Source organism: Schistocerca americana, chromosome 5, assembly GCF_021461395.2.
Source record: "Schistocerca americana isolate TAMUIC-IGC-003095 chromosome 5, iqSchAmer2.1, whole genome shotgun sequence".
Lineage (NCBI taxonomy): Eukaryota > Metazoa > Arthropoda > Insecta > Orthoptera > Acrididae > Schistocerca > Schistocerca americana.
Genome location: NC_060123.1, coordinates 462,718,787 through 462,744,538, shown reverse-complemented (window position 1 = coordinate 462,744,538; position 25,752 = coordinate 462,718,787). Strand labels below are relative to the sequence as shown.

At 44.7% G+C, this 25,752-nt stretch overlaps 1 protein-coding gene across 1 annotated transcript in view; it reads left to right on the top strand.

Moving 5' to 3' along the window:
* The window catches only part of LOC124616434 (probable cytochrome P450 304a1), a 101,146-nt gene that overhangs the window by 22,250 nt on the left and 53,144 nt on the right, over positions 1 to 25,752 (top strand). Inside the window, exons 4-5 of the mRNA XM_047144741.1 lie at positions 8,681 to 8,971; positions 12,294 to 12,411. Of these exons, the coding sequence (XP_047000697.1) occupies positions 8,681 to 8,971; positions 12,294 to 12,411 (409 nt within the window). The remainder of the gene's footprint in view (positions 1 to 8,680; positions 8,972 to 12,293; positions 12,412 to 25,752) is intronic.

Sequence of the window (25,752 nt, the reverse complement as noted above, 5' to 3'; positions counted from 1 at the left end):
AGTAGTCTACATGCATCTTATTGTTAAATCGCAAATAATGCGATACTTACGCCCTTCTGAAGAAGGACGCTAAGTGCCGAAACCGGCTGATGAAATCAAATTTCTGATTGTTTCGATATATTCCGTGTTCAGTTCACAATACAAGGTGTCCCAGGTGCACTGGTCAATATTACGGGGTATGACACCAATGATTACTTAAACAAAAGACCTCTAATAAATATGGTCTCAAAATTGCATACCTTGAACAGTTATGAGAACTTCCTCATTTTCCATACTTCTACATAAATACCTACTACTGCATCCACTTTGCATTTCTTACTATGGGAGGAGCCAGCAATGACCAAGACAAGAAAAAATGTCTTAGAAAAATGGACTCTAAAATGATACCTTAGGAGCCACGAGTATTTGTTCAGCCGAAGACCTGTGTTTCACCGTAGCGAAGATGAGCTAGTGCTCACAGCTCTTAAAGTATGCACATTACAACCCATGTTTAGTGGACTTTTTTCCTTGTTTTGGCCAATACTACCACCTCTTAAAATATTGGAAGCAAAGATTTTGCATTAGAAGAGATTTGTTTCATAGTATCAAAGATGAAGTAGTGATGATGGCTCTTAAGGTGTGTATTTTAGAGTACGTGTTTACTTCAGGTGATCGTTACTGTTGTATCGGTGCATATTGACCGTTCCTCCTGCGACACCATATACAACGCAAAATTCACACAGCTAAATCAATCGATGACGTCCATCACGACACAGGTGGAACAGTGAAGCGTCCTTGCGCGGGATGCTCACGTAGGGAAGTAGCGGCAAGAAGCGCGATCGCTGTTTACATCTACATCTATGCCTCGCAAATCATTCTACGGTGTGCGGTGGAGGTTACTTCGTGTAAAGCTAATACTTGCCCTCTTTCTTCCTGTTCCAGCAGCGAATCAGGTGCGGGAAGAATGAGTGTTGACAAGCCTGTGTACGGGTTCGAATCTTACTTTTACATTCACAGTCTTCTCGCGAGTTGTATGTAGAAGGATGTGGTATGTCGGTTCTTCTACGAACGTCACAAGAATGCTCAATGTTCCTCATGTAGCGTTTGACACTGGAGTTACATTAGCACTTCCGTGGCGCTTTCCTTCTTAAAAAGGCACCAATGAAGAAACGCAGATCCCTTCTTTCAATTTATTCAGTTTCCTTCGTCAACAGTGCATGGTAAGGAACACAACGAGTAGTAATAGTCAAATATGTGTCAAACAATGGTTCTGTAAGGTACGTCCTCCGTTGGTGAAATGTGGTTTCTGCGATTTTCTAACAACGAATTTAAGGTCGGCGTAATCCTTTTCTACGGTTAGGTTCACTTAAATTCGTTGCGTATGCTCCCTTCCTGACATTTAACGGATACGAGTATTTCCAGTAATTTTTCTCCAGCGGTGTAATGAAACAAAAATCGTTATTTCTGTCTGTTTATATGTAACACGTTACATTTGTTTATGTTAAGGGTCAAATGTTAAGCCGTTAACCTAGCGTAGATCATCTGTAAATCTTTCTTCGTTACAGTTGCCACTTTTCTATACATAACAGCTTGATCCGTGGACAGCCTCAAGAAGCCTGCGACAGTATTCATCAGATCAGTTCTATATACTGGGAACAGTAACGAGCCTGTATCACTCCCATGGATTGCGCCCAATGATATTTTAAGCTTTTCTGTCAGGATATGCCCCGGTGCTGTTTGGTAGGAGTGCCTCAATCCAATCACATATTCGTTCTGATATTCAGCTCGCTCCACTCATATTCTGTTCATTTCTTGACAATTTTGAAGTGTGTCTAACGCTTTCCAGCAGCCAGAGAATGGGACGTCAGCCTGAGCGCCGGTGCAGACTTCCTTCTTGGTCTCGTCTGCATCTTTTTCTGCACGTTCCTTGCATTGTGTGGAGGAGGATACTTCTGGTAGCAGTGTCCCTTACCTGTACCAATCGCGAATGGTACTTGGGAAGAAGGACAGTCGATAAACCTTCGTATGAGCTCTAATTTCTCTAATTACGTCGTCGTGGTCATTTCACAAGACATAAATGGGAGAAAGTCATAAGCTTCACGATTCTTCTTCGGTGTGCGCTCTCGGAATTTTAACTGTTATGTTTTACGTGATGCACATTGTCACTTCTGCGTCGTCTGACACTAGAGTTCGTCGAATATATCTTCGCTTACTAAGCAAATCCGTAATCAAGTTTATTGCTCTTCGTTGAATTTTATATATCTCTTACACTAACAGAAGCTGGCTATGTCCCATACAGATGAGCCATACTCCACAATCGGCCTGAGGAGTGTTTTGTAAGCCGTACTGTGGTTAATTAATTATATTTCGTTAAGATTCTCTCAGTGAATCTCAGGCTCGGATCTGTCTTTCCTACATTTAATTTTATATGGAAATGTCATGTTATATCATATCGTTTCATGGAGCGTACAATTGTTTCATGTTTATGGAATCCATGTTGATTCCTACTGACCGGCCGCTGTGGCCGAGTGGTTCTGGGCGCTTCAGTCTGGAAACGCGCGACCGCTACGGTCGCAGGTTCGAATTCTCCCTCGGGCATGGATGTGTGCGATGTCCTTAGGTTAGTTAGGTTTAAGTAGTTCTAAGTTCTAGGGGACTGACGACCTCAGATGTTAAGTCCCATAGTGCTCAGAGCCATTTGATTCCTACTGAGAAAGGCCATTAGCTGCTCTGAGAAAATGACCCACGAGAAATTGTCGGTGCACACGACTCGCCACGCCTCGTCTTTGCATTCCTGTTCCTAAAATCGTTGACCCCATACCAGGAGAAGTATCGGCAGCTACTTTGTACTTCATTTAGTGCCGACTCTACAGTATGAACTACCGCTGTTTGCGGTTTACACAAGTTTAATTTACTGACGTTGTGCTACTTATCGTCTAAGTCTGACTGCCAACATTTGCCGCTAAGACTTGGACACTCGTATTTCGTATACACAGAGGGCCCCCTGTGCCCCTCGCCCTTCTGACAGAAGACATCTCATAGGATAGTCTGTAGTCGCGACAATCTTACTCATTATTGTTATACACAGCGACAGCAACAAGCCAAGACGCCAGCAAGATACACTATGTGATCAGAAGTATTCGGACACCTGGCTAAAAATGACTTACAAGTTCGTGGCGCCCTCCATCGGTAATTCTGGAATTCAGCATGGTGTTGGCCCACCCTTAGCCTTGATGACAGTTTTCACTCCCGCAGACATACCTTCAGTCGGGTGCTGGAAGGTTTCTTGCGGAATGGCAGCCCATTCTTTTCCGGAGGCTGCTCTGAGGGGGGGAATCGATGTCGGTCGACGAGGCCTGGCACGAAGTCGGCGTTCCATATCATTCCCAAGGTGTTCTATAGGATTCAGGTCAGGACTCTGTGCAGCCCAGTCTATTACAGGGATGTTATTGTCGTGTACCCACTTCTCCACAGGCCGTGTATTATGAACAGGTGCTCGATCGTATTGAAAGATGCAATCGCCATCCCCGAATTGCTTTTCAACAGTGGGAAGCAAGAAGGTTCTTAAAACATCAATGTAGGCCTGTGCTGTGATAGTGCCACGCAAAACAACAAGGGGTGCAAGCCTCCTCCATGAAAAACACGACCACACCATGACATCACCGCCTCCGAATTTTACTGGGCACTACACACGCTGGTAGATGATGTTCACCGGGAATTCGCCATGCCTACACCCTGATATCGTATCGCCACATTGTGTACAGTGATTCGTCACTCCACACAACGTTTTTCCACTGTTCGATCGTCCAATGTTTACTCTCCTTACACCAAGCGAGGGGTCGTTTGGCATTTACCGGCGTGATGTGTGGCTTATGAGCAGCTGCTCGATCACGAAATCCAAGTACTTGCAGTGGAGCCTCATGCGGTTTGGAATTCCTTGTGATGGTCTGGATCGTTGTCTGCCCATTACACATTACGACCCTCTTCAACTGTCGGCGTTATTTGTCAGTCAACAGACGAGGTCGGCCTGTACGCTTTTGTGCTGTACGTGCCCTTCACGTTTCCATTTGACTATCACGTTGGAAACAGTGGACCTAGGGATGTTCAGGAGTGTGGAAATCTCGCGTACAGACGTATGACACAAGTGACATACAGTCACCTGACCACGTTCGAAGTCCATGAGTTCCGCGGAGCGGCCAATTCTTCTCACGATGTCTAATGACTACTGAGGTCGCTGATATTGTGTACCTGGCAGTAGGTGGCAGCACAATGCACCTAATATGAAAAACTATGTTTTTGAGAGTGTCCGGACACTTTTGATCACATAGTGTACACTGTTGAATACGGTGTCCGATTAATGCGAATAGCTGAAACTTCTTTTTTCGTCCGTACATCGGAGCTTCCGTGGTGCTTCGCGAACTTGCAGCAGCGGCCAGAATCCACGAGCTCTTGGCTGTGTGCCGCGCGCTCGACAGATGTCGCTACTTAATGCTCTCAGGATTTTATTGGAACGTGTTGTTGACAGACGAGAATAATTTTCTTTTCAGTTCCTTTATCAAACTATTTCGAAGTTAATTCGCTAGCTGCGAATTCCATGACCTTAGCTGTGTTAGGTGTAGATAGATCTACTACTCAATAGTGGCATACGAATGTCTGTGCCGGACCGGCACTCGAACGCGAGCGGTCACCTTAACCACTTCGTCTATCCGTGCACTCTCTCCGGATCGACCCAAACCTCCATGTGTCATACTCTTTAATAAAGTATGATGTAAGGATGTAGGCTGATTTGTCCAATGAACAGTTCCATGCTCAAACTGGCTGCATACATGGCATGCCGGCGTCAGCTATTTCTAGGGTTGCAAACAAGTGTGCACTACCCAATTCTTCCCAAACAACAGGTGCTTCACTGTGATGGGCGAAACTACTGTGAAGCAATAGTGGTTGGTGAGCATCTGATAGTGTCTCGTTATGAGTTACCAGCTTCACTGCCACAGTGTGTGTCGCTCGAATGTTTCACGTTTACTGGTAAAACGTGTAAGGAAATGACGCTGGTAACTCAAGATAATAAGCAGCTTGTATGCATCGATGGCCCGCCGATGATAAGACAAGGCCACTGACCCTTAGGGCCCCACGCTCGCTGCGATCCTCATCACACGTGGAATTCGACTGAGTTTGTGGTAGGAGAAGCGACCATCGCCGTCGACCCTGAAACTTAAGCCATGGTTACCTGCTTCAGGACAACTCTAGCTGTCCCACTGCTTAGAGAGCTGTTCTTTGTTGCGCAATTTCTCGTACACCGTAGATCTTCTTCTACATCTCCATCTACTTCCATGCTCTGCAAACTACACTCCTGGAAATTGAAATAAGAACACTGTGAATTCATTGTCCCAGGAAGGGGAAACTTTATTGACACATTCCTGGGGTCAGATACATCACATGATCACACTGACAGAACCACAGGCACATAGACACAGGCAACAGAGCATGCACAATGTCGGCACTAGTACAGTGTATATCCACCTTTCTCAGCAATGCAGGCTGCTATTCTCCCATGGAGACGATCGTAGAGATGCTGGATGTAGTCCTGTGGAACGGCTTGCCATGCCATTTCCACCTGGCACCTCAGTTGGACCAGCGTTCGTGCTGGACGTGCAGACCGCGTGAGACGACGCTTCATCCAGTCCCAAACATGCTCAATGGGGGACAGATCCGGAGATCTTGCTGGACAGGGTAGTTGACTTACACCTTCTAGAGCACGTTGGGTGGCACGGGATACATGCGGACGTGCATTGTCCTGTTGGAACAGCAAGTTCCCTTGCCGGTCTAGGAATGGTAGAACGATGGGTTCGATGACGGTTTGGATGTACCGTGCACTATTCAGTGTCCCCTCGACGATCACCAGTGGTGTACAGCCAGTGTAGGAGATCGCTCCCCACACCATGATGCCGGGTGTTGGCCCTGTGTGCCTCGGTCGTATGCAGTCCTGATTGTGGCGCTCACCTGCACGGCGCCAAACACGCATACGACCATCATTGGCACCAAGGCAGAAGCGACTCTCATCGCTGAAGACGACACGTCTCCATTCGTCCCTCCATTCACGCCTGTCGCGACACCACTGGAGGCGGGCTGCACGATGTTGGGGCGTGAGCGGAAGACGGCCTAACGGTGTGCGGGACCGTAGCCCAGCTTCATGGAGACGGTTGCGAATGGTCCTCGCCGATACCCCAAGAGCAACAGTGTCCCTAATTTGTTGGGAAGTGGCGGTGCGGTCCCCTACGGCACTGCGTAGGATCCTACGGTCTTGGCGTGCATCCGTGCGTCGCTGCGGTCCGGTCCCAGGTCGACGGGCACGTGCACCTTCCGCCGACCACTGGCGACAACATCGATGTACTGTGGAGACCTCACGCCCCACGTGTTGAGCAATTCGGCGGTACGTCCACCCGGCCTCCCGCATGCCCACTATACGCCCTCGCTCAAAGTCCGTCAACTGCACATACGGTTCACGTCCACGCTGTCGCGGCATGCTACCAGTGTTAAAGACTGCGATGGAGCTCCGTATGCCACGGCAAACTGGCTGACACTGACGGCGGCGGTGCACAAATGCTGCGCAGCTAGCGCCATTCGACGGCCAACACCGCGGTTCCTGGTGTGTCCGCTGTGCCGTGCGTGTGATCATTGCTTGTACAGCCCTCTCGCAGTGTCCGGAGCAAGTATGGTGGGTCTGACACATCGGTGTCAATGTGTTCTTTTTTCCATTTCCAGGAGTGTATTTTGAATAGCAACGCATTGCATTTTACCACAGATTACGTTTTCTTCCTGTTCCATTGGCATAATGAGAGTGGGAAAATGACATCTTAAAACCTCTGTGCAAGCTTTAATTACACTACTGGCCATTACAATTGCTACACCACGAAGATGACGTGCTACAGACGCGAAATTTAACTGACAGGAAGAAGATGCTGTGATATGCAAATGATTAGCTTTTCAGAGCATTCACACAAGGTTGGCGCCGGTGGCGACACCTACAACGTGTTGACATGAGGAAAGTTTCCAACCGATTTCCCATACACAAAACAGCAGTTGACCGGCGTTGCATGGTGAAACGTTGTTGTGATGCCTCGTGTAAGGAGGAGAAATGCGTACCACCACGTTTCCGACTTTGATAAAGGTCGGATTGTAGCCTATCGCGACTGCGGTTTATCGTATCGCGACATTGCTGCTCGCGTCGGTAGAGATCCAATCACTGTTAGGAGAATATGGAATCGGTGGGTTCAGGAGGGTAATACGGAACGCCGTGCTGAATCCCAACGGTCTCGTATCACTAGCAGTCGAGATGACAGGCATCTTATCCGCATGGCAGTAACGGATCGTGCAGCCACGTCTCGATCCCTGAGTCAACAGATGGGGACGTTTGCAAGACAACAGCCATCTGCACGAACAGTTCGACGACGTTTGCAGCAGCATGGACTATCAGTTCAGAGACCGTGGCTGCGGTTACCCTTGACGCTGCATCACAGACAGGAGCGCCTGCGATGGTGTACTCAACGGCGAATCTGGGCGCACGAGTGGCAAAACGTCATTTTTTCGCATGAATCCAGATTCTGTTTACAGCATCACGATGGTCGCATCCGTGTTTGGCGACATCGCGGTGAAAGGACATTGGAAGCGTGTATTCGTCATCGCCATACTGGCGTATCACCCGGCGTGATATTATGGGGTGCCATTGGTTACACGTCTCGGTCACCTCTTGTTCGCATTGATGGCACTTTGAACAGTGGACGTTACATTTCAGATGTGTTACGAACAGAGGCTCTACCCTTCATTCGATCCCTGCGAAACCCTAAATTTCAGCCGGATAACGCACGACCGCATGTTGCAGGTCCTGTATGGGCCTTTCGGGATACAGAAAATGTTCGACTGCTGCCCTGGCCAGCACATTCCCCAGATCTCTCACCAATTGAAAACGTCTGGTGAGTGGTGGGCGAGCAACTGGCTCGTCACAATACGCTTTGATGAACTGTGGTATCGTGTTGAAGCCGCATGGGAAGCTGTACCTGTACACGGCATCCAAGCTCTGTTTGACTCAATGCCCAGGCGTATAAAGGCCATTATTTCGGCCAGAGGTGGTCGTTCTGGGTACTGATTTCTCAAGATCTATGCACCCATATTGCGTGAAAATGTAATCGCACGTCAGTTCTAGTATAATATATTTGTCCAATGAATACCCGTTTATTATCTGCATTTCTTCTTGGTGTAGAAATTTTAATTGCCAGTAGTGTATTTATGCACACAAAATGTTGAATATGTTACATTCAATTGAAAATAAAAGTGTTTGGGTATGTGTCATATTTCATGCCTTATGAGCCGGCCGCTGTGGCCGAGCGGTTCTAGGCGCTTCAGTCCCGAACCGCGCTGCTGCTACAGTCGCAAGTTCGAATCCTGCCTCGGGCTTGGATGTGTATGATATCCTTAGGTTAAGTTAGGTTTAAGTAGTTCTAAGTCTAGGGGAGTGATCACCTCACAAGTTAAGTCCCATAGTGGTTAGAGCCATTTTTTTTAATCATGCCTTATGAATGTGTGTAATCAGGGACAGTCTTCTGGGACACTCGGGAGGTGTCCCGTCAGAGTACCAGGATTCCCAGAGTGTTCCAACAGAAGAAACGTTTGAGGACTCCGCTAACAGTGCGCCGTGTGCCGGCAGGGCGTGGTGCGCGCGTGCCCGGCGTCGGGCGGCCGGCGGCTGCTGCTGCCCGAGGCTCTCTTCACGGCGACCAGCAACTGCCTGCTGCCCGCGCTGTACGGCGGCCGCGCGCCGAGGGAGGCTGATGCGGCTACGCGCGCCCTGGGCCGCGCCGGGCTCGGCTTCGTGCGCTCCACCGACGCCACGGGCGGCTTCGTCACGCTGCACCCCTGGCTGGCCGCGCTCTGCCCGCGGCTCTCCGGCTACCTCGACACCGTGCACAACAGCGACCACTTCCGCTTCCGCTGCGAGGTGAGCTGCGCAGGGCATTGCGCCTGGCCTATACAGGGTGTTACAAAAAGGTACGGCCAAACTTTCAGGAAACATTCCTCACACACAAATGAAGAAAAGATGTTACGTGGACATGTGTCCGGAAACGCTTAATTTCCATGTTGCAGCTCATTTTAGTTTCGTCTGTATGTACTGTACTTCCTCGATTCACCGCCAGTTGACCCAATTGAAGGAAGGTAATGTTGACTTCGGTGCTTGTGTTGACATGCGACTCATTGCTCTACAGTACTAGCATCGAGCATATCAGTACGTAGCATCAACAGGTTAGTGTTCATCACGAACGTGGTTTTGCAGTCAGTGCAATGTTTACAGATGCGGAGTTGGCAGATGCCCATTTGATGTATGGATTAGCACGGGGCAATAGCCGTGGCGCGGTACGTTTGTATCGAGACGGATTTCCAGAACGAAGGTGTCCCGACAGGAAGACGTTCGAAGCAATTGATTGGCGTCTTAGGGAGCACGGAACATTCCAGCCTATGACTCGCGACTGGGGGAGACCTAGAACTACGTGGACACCTGCAATGGACGAGGCAATTCTTCGTGCAGTTGACGATAACCCTAATGTCAGCGTCAGAGAAGTTGCTGCTGTACAAGGTAACGTTCACCACGTCACTGTATGGAGAGTGCTACGGGAGAACCAATTGTTTCCGTACCGTGTACAGCGTGTGCAGGCACTATCAGTAGCTGATTGGCCACCACTGGTACACTTCTGCGAATGGTTCATCCAACAATGTGTCAATCCTCCATTCACTGCAAATGTTCTCTATACGTATGAGGCTTCATTCCAACGTGATCAAATTGTAAATTTTCACAATCAGCATGTGTGGGCTGACGAGAATCCGCACGCAATTGCGCAATAACGTCATCAACACAGATTCTCTGTGGATGTTTGGGCAGGCATTGTTGGTGATGTCTTGATTGGACCCCATGTTCTTCCACCTACGCTGAATGGAGCACGTTGTCATGATTTCATACGGGATACTCTACCTGTGCTGCTAGAACACGTGCCTTTACAAGTACGACACAACATGTGGTTCACCCACGATGGAGCTCCTGCACATTTCAGTCGAAGTGTTCGTACACTTCTCAACAACAGATACGGTGACCGATGGATTGGTAGAAGCGGACCAATTCCATGGCCTCTACGCTCTCCTGACCTCAACCCTCTTGACTTTCATTTATGGGGGCATTTGAAAGCTCTTCTCTACGCAACCCCGGTACCAAATGTAGAGACTCTTCGTGCTCGTATTGTGGACGGCTTTGATACAATACGCCATTCTCGAGGGCTGCATCAGCGCATCAGGGATTCCATGGGACGGAGGGTGGATGCATGTACCCTCGCTAACGGAGGACATTTTGAACATTACCTGTAACAAAGTGTTTGAAGTCACGCTGGTACGTTCTGTTGCTGTGTGTTTCCATTCCATGATTAATGTGATTTGAAGAGAAGTAATAAAATGAGCTCTAACATGGAAAGTAAGCGTTTCCGGACACATGTCCACATAACATATTTTCTTTCTTTGTGTGTGAGGAATGTTTCCTGAAAGTTTGGCCGTACCTTTTTGTAACACTCTGTATATTACGAAATCCCTCAATTTCATTGTCATTAAAATCGCACAAGCTTGGATTAGGGAAGGATGGGCAAGGAAATCGGTCTTGCCCTTTCAAAGGAGCCATCCCAGCATTTGCATGAAGCAATTTAAGGCAATCACGGAAAACGTAAACTGGGATTGCTGGACACGGCTTTGAACTGTCGTGCTCCCTAATGCGAGTCCCGTGTTAAATGCGCAGGAATGCCTAATATTAATGTTGCTATATTCACACATATGTAATTGCTTTAAATAGCACAGCACTTTTCATCAAAATTTAAGTAATAAACTTTCAATGAGTAACCTAATAAGCATTGAAGATCCTTATCTAAATATTTAACATTTAAGCTATAAAAATAACTCAGACAAGATATGAAATAGTTTAAACACTTAGTAATATGTAATCAGAAAATACGCAATCGTTCTCTATTACTACCTATACCTGACCTTAATTAACACAAGCTCGTTTTGACCACACGCCTCTACTTTCGATTTGCGAAGTACACCAGTCACCAGAGTTTTCTGAAGAAGACACGTAAAAGTTTCACTTTACCTTGCGGTGTCATGTTCTCAACAGTAACACCGACAAACAGCATCCATTAATTTGTGAGTGTGAGTCGGCGAACGATTTTTTATTCAAATAATTACCAGCTTTTATTACTGTAAAAATCTTTGGTTTAAAACAGTGAAACTATAAGGATGTTGATTTCGTAAATACATAAATAAACACACGAAATAAGCATTTGATTTATAAATAATCGTATATTATCACTCAACTTACAGTTCTACTTAGGTCATGGCTTATACACGTTTTCCTAATATGGCTTCCCTGCTTGAAGTCTACTTTACGTTGTAGAACGGACAAAATAACACTGTTACTGTCGTAGATAAGTTCAAATAAAACTGTCGAATTTCAGGTGCTGGCGAGATATTTCCAAGCTTCTTTAAAAAATGCTACTGAAATGTGAAGTGGCAGATTAGTATCTGTAGCTCTGAATGCTACAGGATCTTCAGTTGTACCTGTAACCAGCAATATGTCTCTCGCAGCTTGCAGATCCCCGCGATCCACAATACAACTGGCTTTTTATTCCACAATAAGTCAGAGCAAACTTCTCTCTTAACACACAGTTTAACTGCATTTTTTATAAAATAGTACTTCATTCAACAGACACCCGAGGCTGATTTTACCACTGCTCGAATTTCATCACGCAAACACCATACAAGCGCACTGTGCTCACACTACTTCTAACTACTTAGACAATCTTTGTTCGAGGGCTGTCTCTTCTCAAAAAGGGCGGGCTACCACCGCTCAGATTAATATATTAATATGCAGGAAATCCCCTAACAATTATTACATATTTCTAAAGGCATGACTCTTTATAATAGACAATACATAAGTTTACAGTCTTTCTAACACTGTAAGCTTTTTAATAAAATAAACCGAACCTAATATATTTAATGATTTCTTAATATACTTTAGTAAATGTATAACTTAGATTATTTGCCATTTCTATCATGGAGTTGCAGCACGTTACGGTGATTGGATAAATGGATAAATTGAAAGTAGTTATTTCACAGACACCTTCAAAGCTACTGTTTGTATTTCTCGCCATCATTTGCAAACGCAGCGTGTGTTTCATCCGAGCTGCCTCCTAAAATCTATATTTTTTAAGCTTCTGTTCTTTCTCTTACAGCAAATGGTTGATGAACATAAAAATACATTGTGTGACGATGACATGAGAGATTTCATTGATGTCTATCTGAAAGAGATGATGAAGAAACAAAAGACTGAGGAACCAACATTCTTTTCAAGTAAGTACGCATTTCTCTTAAATCTATGAAGAAATGAATGGCATAAAGTTAATTTAAAAGTAATCAATTACAGGAACATATATTTCCCGAGCAGTCTCTCTCTATGTAGATATCTTCGTAGCCATCACTCACTATTCTGAGATACGAATGAACACCATGTTCGAAAAGGACTGAGTGTATAAACTTTCATATCTGCTTTCATATCTGTTGCTGCAGCCCCTAATTAGATTATTTTCCATACATTACAAGTGAAAGAACATGTCATGCTAGTTGTCATAGTGAAATATTGAAGTCTATCTGTAGCTACGCTATAGTTTGCAGGAATTGTAACAACAATAGGAATACACGTGACAGAAATGAACTTCATGCCACAGAGAAGTGGCATGGCAACGCACAAATCATTAACACTGGTGACAAATTGAAGCACTAGTTTCAGTTTTATTTTTTAACACCACGCCTTTGAGCGACCAAGGCCCTTATCCAGTGGTCATTTGGATAAAGCTACATAAATATGTTATTCGCATAACTATCTGAAAATAGCCTTGGAGGCTGAAACCGGTCGCGATGTTAAAAAATAGAATTGCAGCTGGTGCTACAATTTGTTTACAGATAATTACTACCATTCCGAATATAATGAATCATAATGTTCAACATGCTTGACAAGACATTAGAGAATGACCAAAGATTCTGAGAATTCATCTTAGTGTAAATTCCTCCCCTGATGCAATCAGAGCATCTAAAATCGTACCATGGTTTCAAAGAGTACACGGATAAGTTTCCGCTGAGCCTCACTCCATCCGATTTACATAGGAGTCTACAAAAAAAAAAATCATCAGTCGTAGCTGGAGGGCCGTTACGAACAAGCAGTCGCTCAAACATATCTTAGTAGTGTTTTATGAGCGACATTGGGTAGGAAAGATTACTGTATAACGTTCCGTTGGCGGTACTGTTGTTAGCGACGGAACACAGCCTCAGAATGGTGAATTTATGGTTGGTTGGTTGGATGGTTAGGAGTTAAGGAAATAAACAGCGAAATAATCAGTCCCTTGGTCAAGAGTTCGTTTATCTGGAGTTTGTACAGTCTTCCAGGAATGCGATCAGATGAAGAAGTGGGAGTGGAAAAATGGAGGCCCTGAAGGCAATACTGATTCCAGAACTGAGAAACGATTTATGGAGAAGTAAAAGTTGATGAATCAGGACGATACGGAGGTCAGACAAGACGAGTGGTCACCGGGGCTCAGCCATGGCGAGAGAAAACTCATCTGCACAGAGTAAAGAATGCCTTGTGGTCGAGAGATTCAGCATACTAAAAGGGAAAAGATTAAAAATATCATGGAAATCAGCTGGACCGTCAATTGTAAGGCAGCAGGTGGCGTCCCTCAAGGCTGTACGTAAGAAGCCAGTAGACCCTCCCACAGCCGTCCCACCCCAGATCCGCTATAGTCAAACGGAGAAGAGAGTGCGCCAGAAAAAGAGGGAAACCGCCTCAAAAAGAATTTAAAAGAGAGGTGAGTAGAGACGACAGATACAGAGAGTCCCCCAGACCCAGCATGTGGCAGGAGAAGCCCCCAACGCCAACCAACTTGCCCCCGCCCTCGTGAAACTACTAGAGAAGCAATGAACAGGCAGTGGTACGGTTGTTCTCATCAGCTTCGTCAGCAAAGTGACGCCGACAACTTGAGGTATACAAGCCGATGTCGCAAGCAGGATGTAAAACAATAGAGAACATGTATCAGGATACTGAACGGGTGATTCAGCATGTAAAAGGAGATGAAAATCTAATGGAGGAGTGCAGAGCGTTCGTAGATGAAGGAATAGAAGAAGGAATAGAAGAAACAGTTACGGGAGAATATGTTTTCAGTTGCAGGACTGAGAGAGGAGAAAGACAAAGAGTTCTGCAGTTTATCTGAATTAGTAATAGCAAGTACACTGTTCAAAATGGAAAAGACAGGAATACAGCAATATAAATCCTTTACGAATGAAATAAATAGGAAATGTGGAGAAGCCGTGGCGAATGGCTCTAGGAAAGATGTGAAGAAATCGAAAAAGGAATGATCGTGGAGAGGACTGACTCATCTTATGGAAAAGTAAAAACAACCTTCGGTGGAATGAAAAGCAGGGGTGGTAAAATTAAGAGTGCAATGAGAGTTCCACTGTTAAATGCACAGGAGAGAGCGGGTTGGTGGAAAGAGTACATTGAAGGGCTCTATGAGGGGGATGACTTGCCTGATGACTTGGTAGAAGGTGAAACAGGAGTCCTATGGAAGAGGTAAGGGGTCCAGTATTAGTGTCAGAATTTCAAAGAACTTTGTAAGACTTAAGATCAAATAAGGCAGAAGGGATAGATAACATTCCATCAGAATTTCTGAAATCATTGGGGGAAGTAGCAACAAAACGACTATTATCGTTTGTGTGTTGATGTCTGAGGCTAGCGATGTATCATATGACTTTCGGAAAAATTCCGAATATAGTAGGGTAACATAAGTCCGAGAACTATTGCACAATAAACGTAACAGCTCTTGCATCCAAGTTGGTGTCATGAATAGCATACAGAAGAGTAACAAAGAAAATTGAGGATCTATAAGACGACTGTCAGTTTGACTTTAGGAAAGTTAAAGGCACCATTAAGGCGGTTATGACTATGCTTTTGATAATGGAAGCGGAAATGAAGAAAAGTCAAGGTACTTTAACCCTTTCGGTCACGAATTATTTTTTTCCTGAAAAAAAAAAAAATCATGCCTTTGCTATCCAGTTCTTAGAATTAAATTATGATTTTTCAGATGTATAAAATATTGCGAGGTGCCCCCCCAAGGGGGCATACAACGCGTCCCCTGATGAGGACATTGTGTTCAAGTGGGTGCACTATATGCCGAAAAGTCAAAGTATTTTATTTGGTTATATTTCACCAAACTACATAAATTACACAAAGCTTACTTAATGATTATATACATAAACTATGGTTTTACACTTGAGAAGAATTATAATCAAAGAAACAATTTTTTTCTACCCAGACGTAAGTGAATGTTACATTTTACACACAAAAATTTGGTTTTGTTTTTGCAACCCGGTTTCTTGCACCTGTCAAATGATTTTTTGTCACTGACGGCTGGAAGATGCCCAACGTTGTCGAAACGAACTTCAGCTTCTGGGCGAATTTCCTCAATGGGTCGTTTCGTAGTACTTGGACTCTCACTAGTGGGACGCCCCTTTGTCAAGGCAGCTGGCTGATCTATTTTTGTCAGTACTTTGGCCACTCTTGCCCTAAAGTGAAGCAAATTAAGGGTCTTATTTTTAGGAACATTCTGATGCGTTTTTCTTGTACTCAATCCATGCATTTACACATGCAATATCAATTGCATGAGCAAACATGCGTCCACTGTCAGGTTCCAAAACCGACTATAAACCATAGAAAATGGCTGTCGAAATTCGTGTTCAGTCTCAAAAGCAGCTAACTGCATGTTGTCTTCAGGCGCAGAGCCTGGTGAATGCCCAATAGGCGCGGCTGTCGCCCTGCCACGTCCGGATAAAAAGCACGTGAACAGACATCAGACTTACCAATATTGATATTCAAAGCTACCATTCAGTCGGTTACGATTAGAACGGATATTTTTCTTATTCAGCTTTAGGTTGGCTGCGCTGTAACAAATTCGTACGCAACAATAACATTCTTGCTGCTAATGCATTGTCGTTTGGATGGGACGAGTGTTTCGTGATTATCTCAGTGTCACTTATCAAGCGTCTAGGCTACTCAGCTTACAATACACCACATGACATAAAACATCTAACATTACTTCCACCATTGTCTTCATGTTCAAAATTATCACTAGGATCATCGGATAGATCGTCAATTTCAGGAGCTCTATAATTTCTTCTTCTGGAAGTGGCCTTCGTCTGTCTTGGACATGGGGCATTGTGAAATTATCGTAAGATGACTAGAAAGACAGCGAAATAATATCCTAAATTTCTATGCTATTACAACCTTTCAATCACAATGCCCTCATCTGTAGAGATGTATAAAGTCGTAAACATGTCACTTACCTTTCACCTTCAAGAATGCACCTTTCTGTACGCATAAATAATTTTTTTTTACCGAAACTCTGAAGACATTAACCAGCTGATGGGAGGTACAAAGGTTACTGGGAAGCGTCCATGAGACTGTACACATTTAATTTTGTTTTGTGGTTCCACAGATTCACAGGAGTTGTCGACAGTTTTCTCAAATAAACTCTCTGCTTGTGACAATAAGAGGACAGCAATTACAAATGGTGAAATTTAACGAATTTTGATATACTAAGCATTTATTTAGTATGTCCTTATATGAGGACACCCTGACCGAAAGGGCTAATTGGATTTGTCGACTTGGAAAAAGCGTTCGAGCATGTAAAATGGCGCAAAATGTTGGAATTTCTGAGAAAAATAGGATTAAGCTGTAGGGAAAGATGAATAACATATAATGTGTACAAGAACCTGGAAGGAACAATAAGACTGGAAGATCAAGACGGAAGTACTCGGATTAAAAAGGGAGTAAGACAGGGACGTAGTTTTCCGTCCCTAATGTTTAATCTGTACATCGAAGAAGCAGTGACGGGAATAAGGGCGAGCTGCAAGAGTGGGATTAATATTCAGAGCGAGAGTATGTCGATGATAAGATTTGCCATCGTCAGTGACGACGGTGAAGAATAACGAGATCTGTTGAGTGGAATGAACAGTCTAATGAGTACCGAATATATGCTGAGGATAAACTGAAGAAAGGTAAAATTAATGAGAAGTAGCAAGGAGGACACAAAAGCAACCTATCACTGGCAAAGAAAGCATTCATGGCTAGTATGAAACATAACTCCTAATTTGAGGAAGAAATATGCGATTATGTACGTTCGGAGCACAGCAGTGCGTGGTAGTAAATCATGGACTACAGGAAAACTGGAACAGAAAAGAATCGAAGGATCCGAAATGCGGTACTGCAGAAGAATACTGAAAGATGGGTAGATTGGTAAGGTAAGAAATGAGGAGATTCTCCACAGAATCGGTGAGGAAAGGAATATTTGGAAATTAGTGAGTAGAGTAAACGACAGGATGATAGGGCATATGTTGATACATACTAGCGGGAGCTGTACAGTGTAAAAACTGTTAGAGGAAGACAAGGATTAAAATATATCCAACAAACAATTGAGAATTAGGATATGAGGATAAAAACCACTTTCAAGCAGTTCACCTGTCCATGAGTCGTCTTCCAGAACGAGAGACAAAGAATTCCAAAGACCTAGTTGAGCACGAGAGGTAGAAGGAGGGGGCTAGAGACAGTTTAGAGCCTAAATGGTCCAAGCCTCTGCTTGGGGCGCCAAAGTGAGAGAGGCGCAATAGGCGCCGTAACTATGACATTTACATACAGGACGCTTCACAGTCACTAGCAGCCGCTTACCTCGCTATGTTGAGGGGGACGTCAGGGGCGCCCAATTCTAAGATTTGTATACAGTGCGTAGGGAGAAGAGACAGAGGTGAAAGAGTACGAGTGAAAATGGGGAGAACGGTGGGCGGGACGCCAAATAATAAGTCAGTTAGCCGGCCGGGATGGCCGAGCGGTTCTAGGCGTTTCAGTCTGGAATCGCGCGACCGCTTGGGTCGCAAGTTCGATTACTGTGTGTGATGTCCTTAGGTTAGTTAGGATTAAGTAGTTCTAAGTTCTAGAGGACTGATGACCTCAGAAGTTAAATCCTATAGTGCTCAGAGCCATTTGAACCAATGAGTCAGTTATGTGGAAAAATGGTCTCGAACCGGATATATATAAACCTGGATATGAAGAACCTTCTGTAGGGCCCCACAACCACAATACGGGATGTTTCGCTGTCTAAATAAATTATGGGTTTGTCTGGTACGACAGATCCGGAATGGAATACCATTGCAGGTTCCTTCCTGTAGGAGGGGGGGGGGGGGGGAGAGAGGGAAAGAGGAGCATCATGTAGTAGTTGTCTCCCTGATAGTGCAGAGTTTATTTGTGGAGGCAGTAGCCCACCAAATGTTGGTCCATCTCCGAGTGAGCAGAGACGTTATTTGCCCCAGCAAATCCGCACTTGGCATCATCAAAACAAATATGGGGAGAGTAATCGCCTCTCTAGATAAACGGCCAACCAGTTGATTCCCTGGGATACCCGCATGACATAATACCAGAACAGGCGGTATAACGAATTTTTAGAGAGAAGATAATGAATAGCAGGTAACACAGGGTAACAAGAGTAGTATGAGTAAGTGGCCTGAAGTCCTCCCATTGAGTCAGTACACATTAAAAAGCGACAAAGGAGGCCCGTTTAATAAAACAGAGGGCTTTCTTAACGGCTATCAGCTCCACTCGAAAAATGCTAGATGTTTCTAACAACGAATGGTGTTCCTGAAAGGCGTGAGACGTAAAAACATATCCCGACCTACCCATGGTTTCAGAGCCGTCGGAGTAAAAGATGGTAGCAACCTGACATTCCCCAAGAAGTGAAACGAGCAGACGCCGAAGGCCCATGGGGACTTTAGGACCTGAAACTTTAGGACCTTCAAAATAGAGTGGTCCTGTTCGTGTCTTGGGTACCAACCACTGCTCACTGCTCACTAGGCAGATGCGCTAACCACTACGTCACAGTGGCTTTGCACAGCTGCATGGACTACCCTAGCATGACTCCCTCCTCTATACAAATACTCATTCACACCTCACACCTTGGTATTCCACTTAAACTCGAACAGCATTGCAGAGGCTCTCCAAATGTATTGGAATGGCATCTCAGCATTGAACGAAATGGGGAAGCCTGCCTGAAACCCAGGCACAGATGTTCGAATCAAATTAAATTATACACATATATATATATATATATATATATATATATATATATATATATATATATATATATATGCAGCTTGTAGTGGAGCAGATCGTAGTGGAAATGACAAATGAAAATTTGTACCAAGGACGGGATTTGAACCCAGGTCTCCTGCTCAATAGGCAGGTAAGTTAATCACTAGACCAACCTGGCACAGTGACTTTTCAGAACTGCAAAGACTACTGTAGAATGCCTACCTCCTCAGTCCAAATTATATGTTGAAATAATGTATGGTAAAGGTGTATCCCAGTTATTACGGTGCCTGTTTACATAATGGCTCAGTATCTTCCCTGTTATCCACTGATATGTCTCTGTTCAACCACTCACTTGCAGAAGTAATACACTTGCTCTCAATTTACAAATACATAATAAGTGACAAAGCCGGTGATTGTGCAGAAGGGCTGGCCGGTGTGGCCGAGCGGTTCTAGGTGGTTCAGTCTGGAACCGCGCGACCGCTACGGTCGCAGGTTTGAATCCTGCCTCGGGCATGGATGTGTGTGATGTCCTGAGGTTCGTTAGGTTTAAGTAGTTCTAAGTTCTAGGGGACTGATGACCTCAGATGTTAAGTCCCATAGTGTTCAGAGCCATGTGCAGAAGGACCTAAGATATCCACACCAATCGTTTGAAATCGCTAACCTACAATAACCTTTACCGTGGAATATGCTGATGGCTAAATTTAGCCTGCTATGCATATGGCACACAGTTGTTCATATATTGTTCCATATACTGTCTATGTTTTCACCATCAGTAATGCTTGGCGATGTGCTATTTCTGGTTCTTTGACCATCATGCACAATGAACTGTGGCTGCATTGTAAATAGTTAACGGTCCACATCAGGTTGTCGTGCTTTAGCCACGTCAGAATGGTGTGACCCATTCTTTGTAACATACAAAGTTTTCTACTGAGACCATCTTGCATTCCCAAGGTTCATGCAAGATTGATGAAGTACCACAAAAAATAATTAAGTCAACTTCAATGCCCAGCACATTAATCTAATTGATGGATCCTTCAATCATTGTAACCTCTTTGATGATGTGTAATAAGCTATTACTTTAAATTTTCTACAGTGTAAATAATATTCGAAGTATGTTACGCCATATATGAAGCTCAGCATTTCCTTCTCCATTGTAGAATAATTCCTTTCTGATTTAATTAACTTACAAGAAGCATAGGCTACCAGCTGCTCCACTCCCTTTACTTCTTGACTTAATACACAGTCAAGTGCATGATTAGTTGCTTCACATGCCAATATGAACTCCATCTCATAATTTGAAAAAAATCAATACCACCCCACTTGTCAATTATTCTTTTGGTCTTCGGAACACATCTTTACACTCTGATGTCCAAATGGAATTTCACTCCTTTCTTGAATAAGTGAGTGAGAGATCATACTATTTCTGCAAAATTCAGGACAAACTTTCTATAATAATTTGTTAAACTCATGACAGACTGAAACCGTTCTCCTTAAGAGGTTTAGGCAATATTTTGTAACCTTCACTAAACTAGGATCAGTTGAAACTGCATCATAACTAATCACATGGTCCAACTATCATCCTTCCTGTACTGTCAATTGACACCTCTCTATACTAATAGTTAAATGTGCCACATGTTACCTGTTAAACAACTCCTTTAGTTATAGTGCATGTTCTTATATATTCTTCACAACTATGTTGTCCAAATATACTATATAGTGCCTCAGTTCTAATCCTAGCAGTACTCCACTTATCAAAACTGAAAATTGGCTCGTACCTAAATGGGATACTATGATACTGATAGTGCCCCAGATGAACCACAAATGCCATTTTCTGTCGGTCCTCTGGTGCTACTTCTAGTAGATGATTTCCACTTCTCAGGTCCATGGTGCAGAAATATCTTCACTGCCTGTTGTGGTAACCTCTTGTTCACCTTGTTTGCTCAATATGAAGTCTGTGACTTCAACAATAGGCCAAAAATACAACTTGGAAAAATAGCAGAGGAAATAACTTAATACCAATATCACTGTCGCACTTCCAAACATGAACACTCTTGGTCCTTACACTCGAGTGCCAGCTGTGTGTGTACTCTGCATTCCCTGGTATAATGCCCAGGCCTTCTACATGAAACACATCACTGCTAAACTTTGGGTGCATGGAGCACTGCGCCCCATTAAATTTGACTGCCAACAACGAAATTTTTGGAAATCAGATAATGGTTTTCTTCAGTGCACGCCTCTAAACTCGTTCAAATCACTACCTGTGACCACCTACATGAGCCAAACTTTCCAGACGAACCTAAAGTCGCCGCGCGGGATTAGACGAGCGGTCTAAGGCGCTGTAGTCATGGACTGTGCGGCTGGTCCCGGCGGAGGTTCGAGTCCTCCCTCGGGCATGGGTGTGTGTGTTTGTCCTTAGGATAATTTAGGTTAAGTAGTGTGTAAGCTTAGGGACTGATGACGTTATCAGTTAAGTCCCATAAGATTTCACACACATTTGAACATTTTCTTGAACCTTCAGTCCAACAAAACAACCATTATCAACCACTCAAAAGGACAGTAGTCAGAAGAACGGTTTGTTCTCATTCACTACACTGAGGTGACAATGCCCGGCATCCACCTGCAGCAACAGCAAAACAAGACACGTTGTACCAGCACAATACTGAGGCAGTCACAGCTGTGATCACACCATCGAGTCGCCACCATGAACCCCTGTATAAGCGTGTTACTGAATAAAGAATGTATTTGTTAACTGCGCTCTTCTGATGATACAACTATTGTGCTGCTGATTCTATGCAACCCATCGACCTGCACACGCCTTTGTGACCTACAGACAACCATCTTGGCTAGATATTACACTGGTGTCGGAATATGGTCAGTGCACTGAGGAAAACCATTATCTGATTTCCAAAAATTTCTTTGTTGGCAGTCTAATTTAATGGGGCGCAGTGCTCCATGCACCCAATGTTTAGCAGTGATGTGTTTCATGTAGAAGGCCTGGGCATTATACCAGGGAATGCAGAGTACACACACAGCTGGCCTTGCCCGCATCTCGTGGTCGTGCGGTAGCGTTCTCGCTTCCCACACCCGGGTTCCCGGGTTCGATTCACGGCGGGGTCAGGGATTTTCTCTGCCTCGTGATGGTTGGGTGTTGTGTGCTGTCCTTAGGTTAGTTAGGTTTAAGTAGTTCTAAGTTCTAGGGGACTGATGACCATAGATGTTAAGTCCCATAGTGCTCAGAGCCATTTGAACCATTTGAACCACACAGCTGGCACACGAGTGTAAGGACCAAGAGTGTTCATGTCTGGCCGTGTGACAGTGATATTAGTATTAAGTTACTTCCTCTGATATTTTTCCAATTGTAATTTTATCCTGTGCCTCAATGAAGTGGCGGCGAGAGTGTGTTGCCTTGAGGATGTGAGATTGACATCAGGCATTTTGGAGGCGTTGGCACATGTGTCCTGGACAAGTGGCTACTCCAGCAGTTGGTCAGGCATGTGGTGTGCTTATTGCACAGGCCCGAAAAAAAACCTATTGAAAACTTCTAGAGACTGGATGAAGTCACTCTGGAGGTGGCCCTCTTGGTTGCTCCATCAGGTTGCGTCATCAGGTCTAGCCACAGCTAGTAGACAGTATGAAGTGGCTAGATGTAGGGTACCAAGGCAGTGCACTGTTGGGCCACACATGTGGTAATTTATCTCATCATTGTGGTGGGCCATACTCTACGAGCAATATTCGAGCCCTGGCAGCCGGATCTCACTGTATCTGCTAGCCTGCCTCGCCAAAGTTATGAAGACTGCATGGAGGGTTGTTGTCGCAACAACAATTTCTACACACTGCTGAGTCACCCAAAGAACAGAAGTATCAAGAAAATATATTAAAAAAAGAACAGTTATTTTACGAGAAAATTCCTACATATCAACGCAAGAAGCAATGTTTAGAAGACAGTAAATATCCCCTTTTTACATTACCATCAGCACCTTGTTCCTCTTTCTGTCAAATAATGACAAAAAACTGCACTTTTGTCCATCAATGTTGATGAATATTTCACTGTTCCGTGAAAATCAATTTGTGTTCTTCTTTATGGTTAGTGTATGCTTTTCTTTGTTCAGATGTTATGAAACCAACATATTTTTCGTTCTTAGATACTGGATCTCTTTTGTGGGAGAACAGTCGAATGAAACATGTAGTCGTCATGCAGCCTATGCAACACGTAACACATACAAACCAAGCAATAACGATTATGAAGTCATAACAGTATGAGATATTGTACCGGTACTATAGGCGCGGAAATGACGGCTTATATTTCGATGATAACAGACGACGTCAAAATTTACTTTCTGAGAAAACTTGATGTTAACGCTTAGTACTATTCCATCCCCCTGGTGATCTAATGTAGTCATTAGAAATGCTATATGGAATGTCTTTATGTTCCGTTCCGTGGCGTCCAACGTGAATGGACCTTTACAAGTCATTTAGTACACTTCGGCCTACCATGGTATTTGCAGTCATTTAGTTCACTTTGTTCAACATCTTTCGCGCATGTAGCACTGAATTTACAGTAGCCTTACACACGGCGTGTGCTCAGTTGCGGGTCTTTGTACCCACAGCAGTATATCCCAAAGTCAGCTGGTCCAATGTAACGCACAGTACACAGAATGTAAACGATATCTGTTTGCAACGGACCGCAGCGGTGTAAGGGAACTCGAGACGAACAATTTGATATAAGACACTTGTGGTGTCGAGAATAACCGAAATTGGCCTACAAAAACCATCCAAGCTACCGTACGTCGCGCTAGATTTTCAATATTCTCTCGCTCTCTTCGCGCAAACTACACACGTCAAAAAACGTTTTGCATCACCTCGGTTCCGAAAGTTCCGGAACCTGTACAGAAAATTGGAATAGGGATCAACATAAACATCATTTCCGCCCTTTTTATTGCTCATAAGAACCACACATTGCATGCTGTACCACCATACAGCGAGATCTTCAGAGGTGGTGGTCCAGATTTCTGTACAGACCGGTACCTCTAATACCCAGTAGCACGTCCTCTTGCATTAATGCATGCCCGTATTCGTCGTGGCATACAATCCACAAGTTCATCAAGGCACTGTTGGTACATATTGTCCCATTCCTCAGCGGTGATTCGGCGTAGATCCCTCAAAGTGGTTAGTGTGTCATGTCGTCCATAAACAGCCCTTTTTAATCCATCCCAGGCATGTTCATTAGGGTTCATGTCTGGAGAAAATGCTGGCCACGCTAGTCGAGCGATGTCGTTATCCTGAAGGAAGTCATTCACAAGATCCGAATGCCTCGCCAATATGCTGCCGATATGGCTGCACTATCGGTCGGAGGATGGCATTCACGTACCGTACAGCCGTTACGACACCTTTCATCACCACCAGTGGCGTACGTAGGCCCCACATAATGCCACCACAAAACATCAGGGAACCTCCACCTTGCTACAGTCGCTTGACAGTGCGTCTAAGGCGTCCAGCCTGACCGGATTGCCTTCAAACACGTCTCTGACGATTGTCTGGTTGCAGGTATAGGTGACACTCTTCATTGAAGAGAACGTGATGCCAACCCTGAGCGGTCCATTCGGTATGTTGTCGGGCCCATCTGTATCGCGCTGCATGCTGTGGTTGCAAAGATGGACCTCGCCGCAGACGTCGGGAGTGAAGTTGCGCATCGTGCAGCCTATTGCGCACAGTTTGAGTCATAACACGACGTCCTCTGGTTGCACGAAAAGTATTATTCAACATTGTGGCGTTGCTGTTAGGGTTCCTCAGAGCCATTACCCTTAGGCAGCGGTCATCCACTGCAGTAATAACCCTTGGGTGGCCTGAGAGAGGCATGTCATCGACAGTTCCTGTTGCTCTGTATCTCCTCCATGTGCGAACAACATTGCTTTGGTTCACTCCGAGACGCCTGGGCACTTCCCTTGTTGAGAGCCCTTCCTGGCACAAAGTAACAATGCGGATGGGATCGATCCTCGGTGTTGCCCGTCTAGGCATGGTTGAACTACAGACAAAAAAATGGTTCAAATGGCTCTGAACACTATGGGACTTAACATCTGTGGTCATCAGTCCCCTAGAACTTAGAACTACTTAAACCTAACCAACCCAAGAACATCACACACATCCATGCCCGAGGTAGGATTCGAACCTGCGACCGTAGCGGTCACGCTGTTCCAGACTGAAGCGCCTAGAAGTACAGTCAACGCGAGCCGTGTACCTCCTTCCTGGTAGAATGACTGGAAATGACTGGCTGTCGGGCCCCCTCCGTCTAATAGGTGCTGCTCATACATGGATATTTACATCTTCGGGCGGGTTTAGTAACATCTCTGAACAGCCAAAGGGACTGTGTCTCTGATACAATATCCACAGTCAACTATCTTCAGGAGTTCTGGGAACCGAGGTGATACAAAACTTTTTTTGATGTGTTTATTAGCTGTAGAGCAAAAATAAGTAGGAACCTATTTTTTGTGTGCAAATTACGTTTTCGCTAG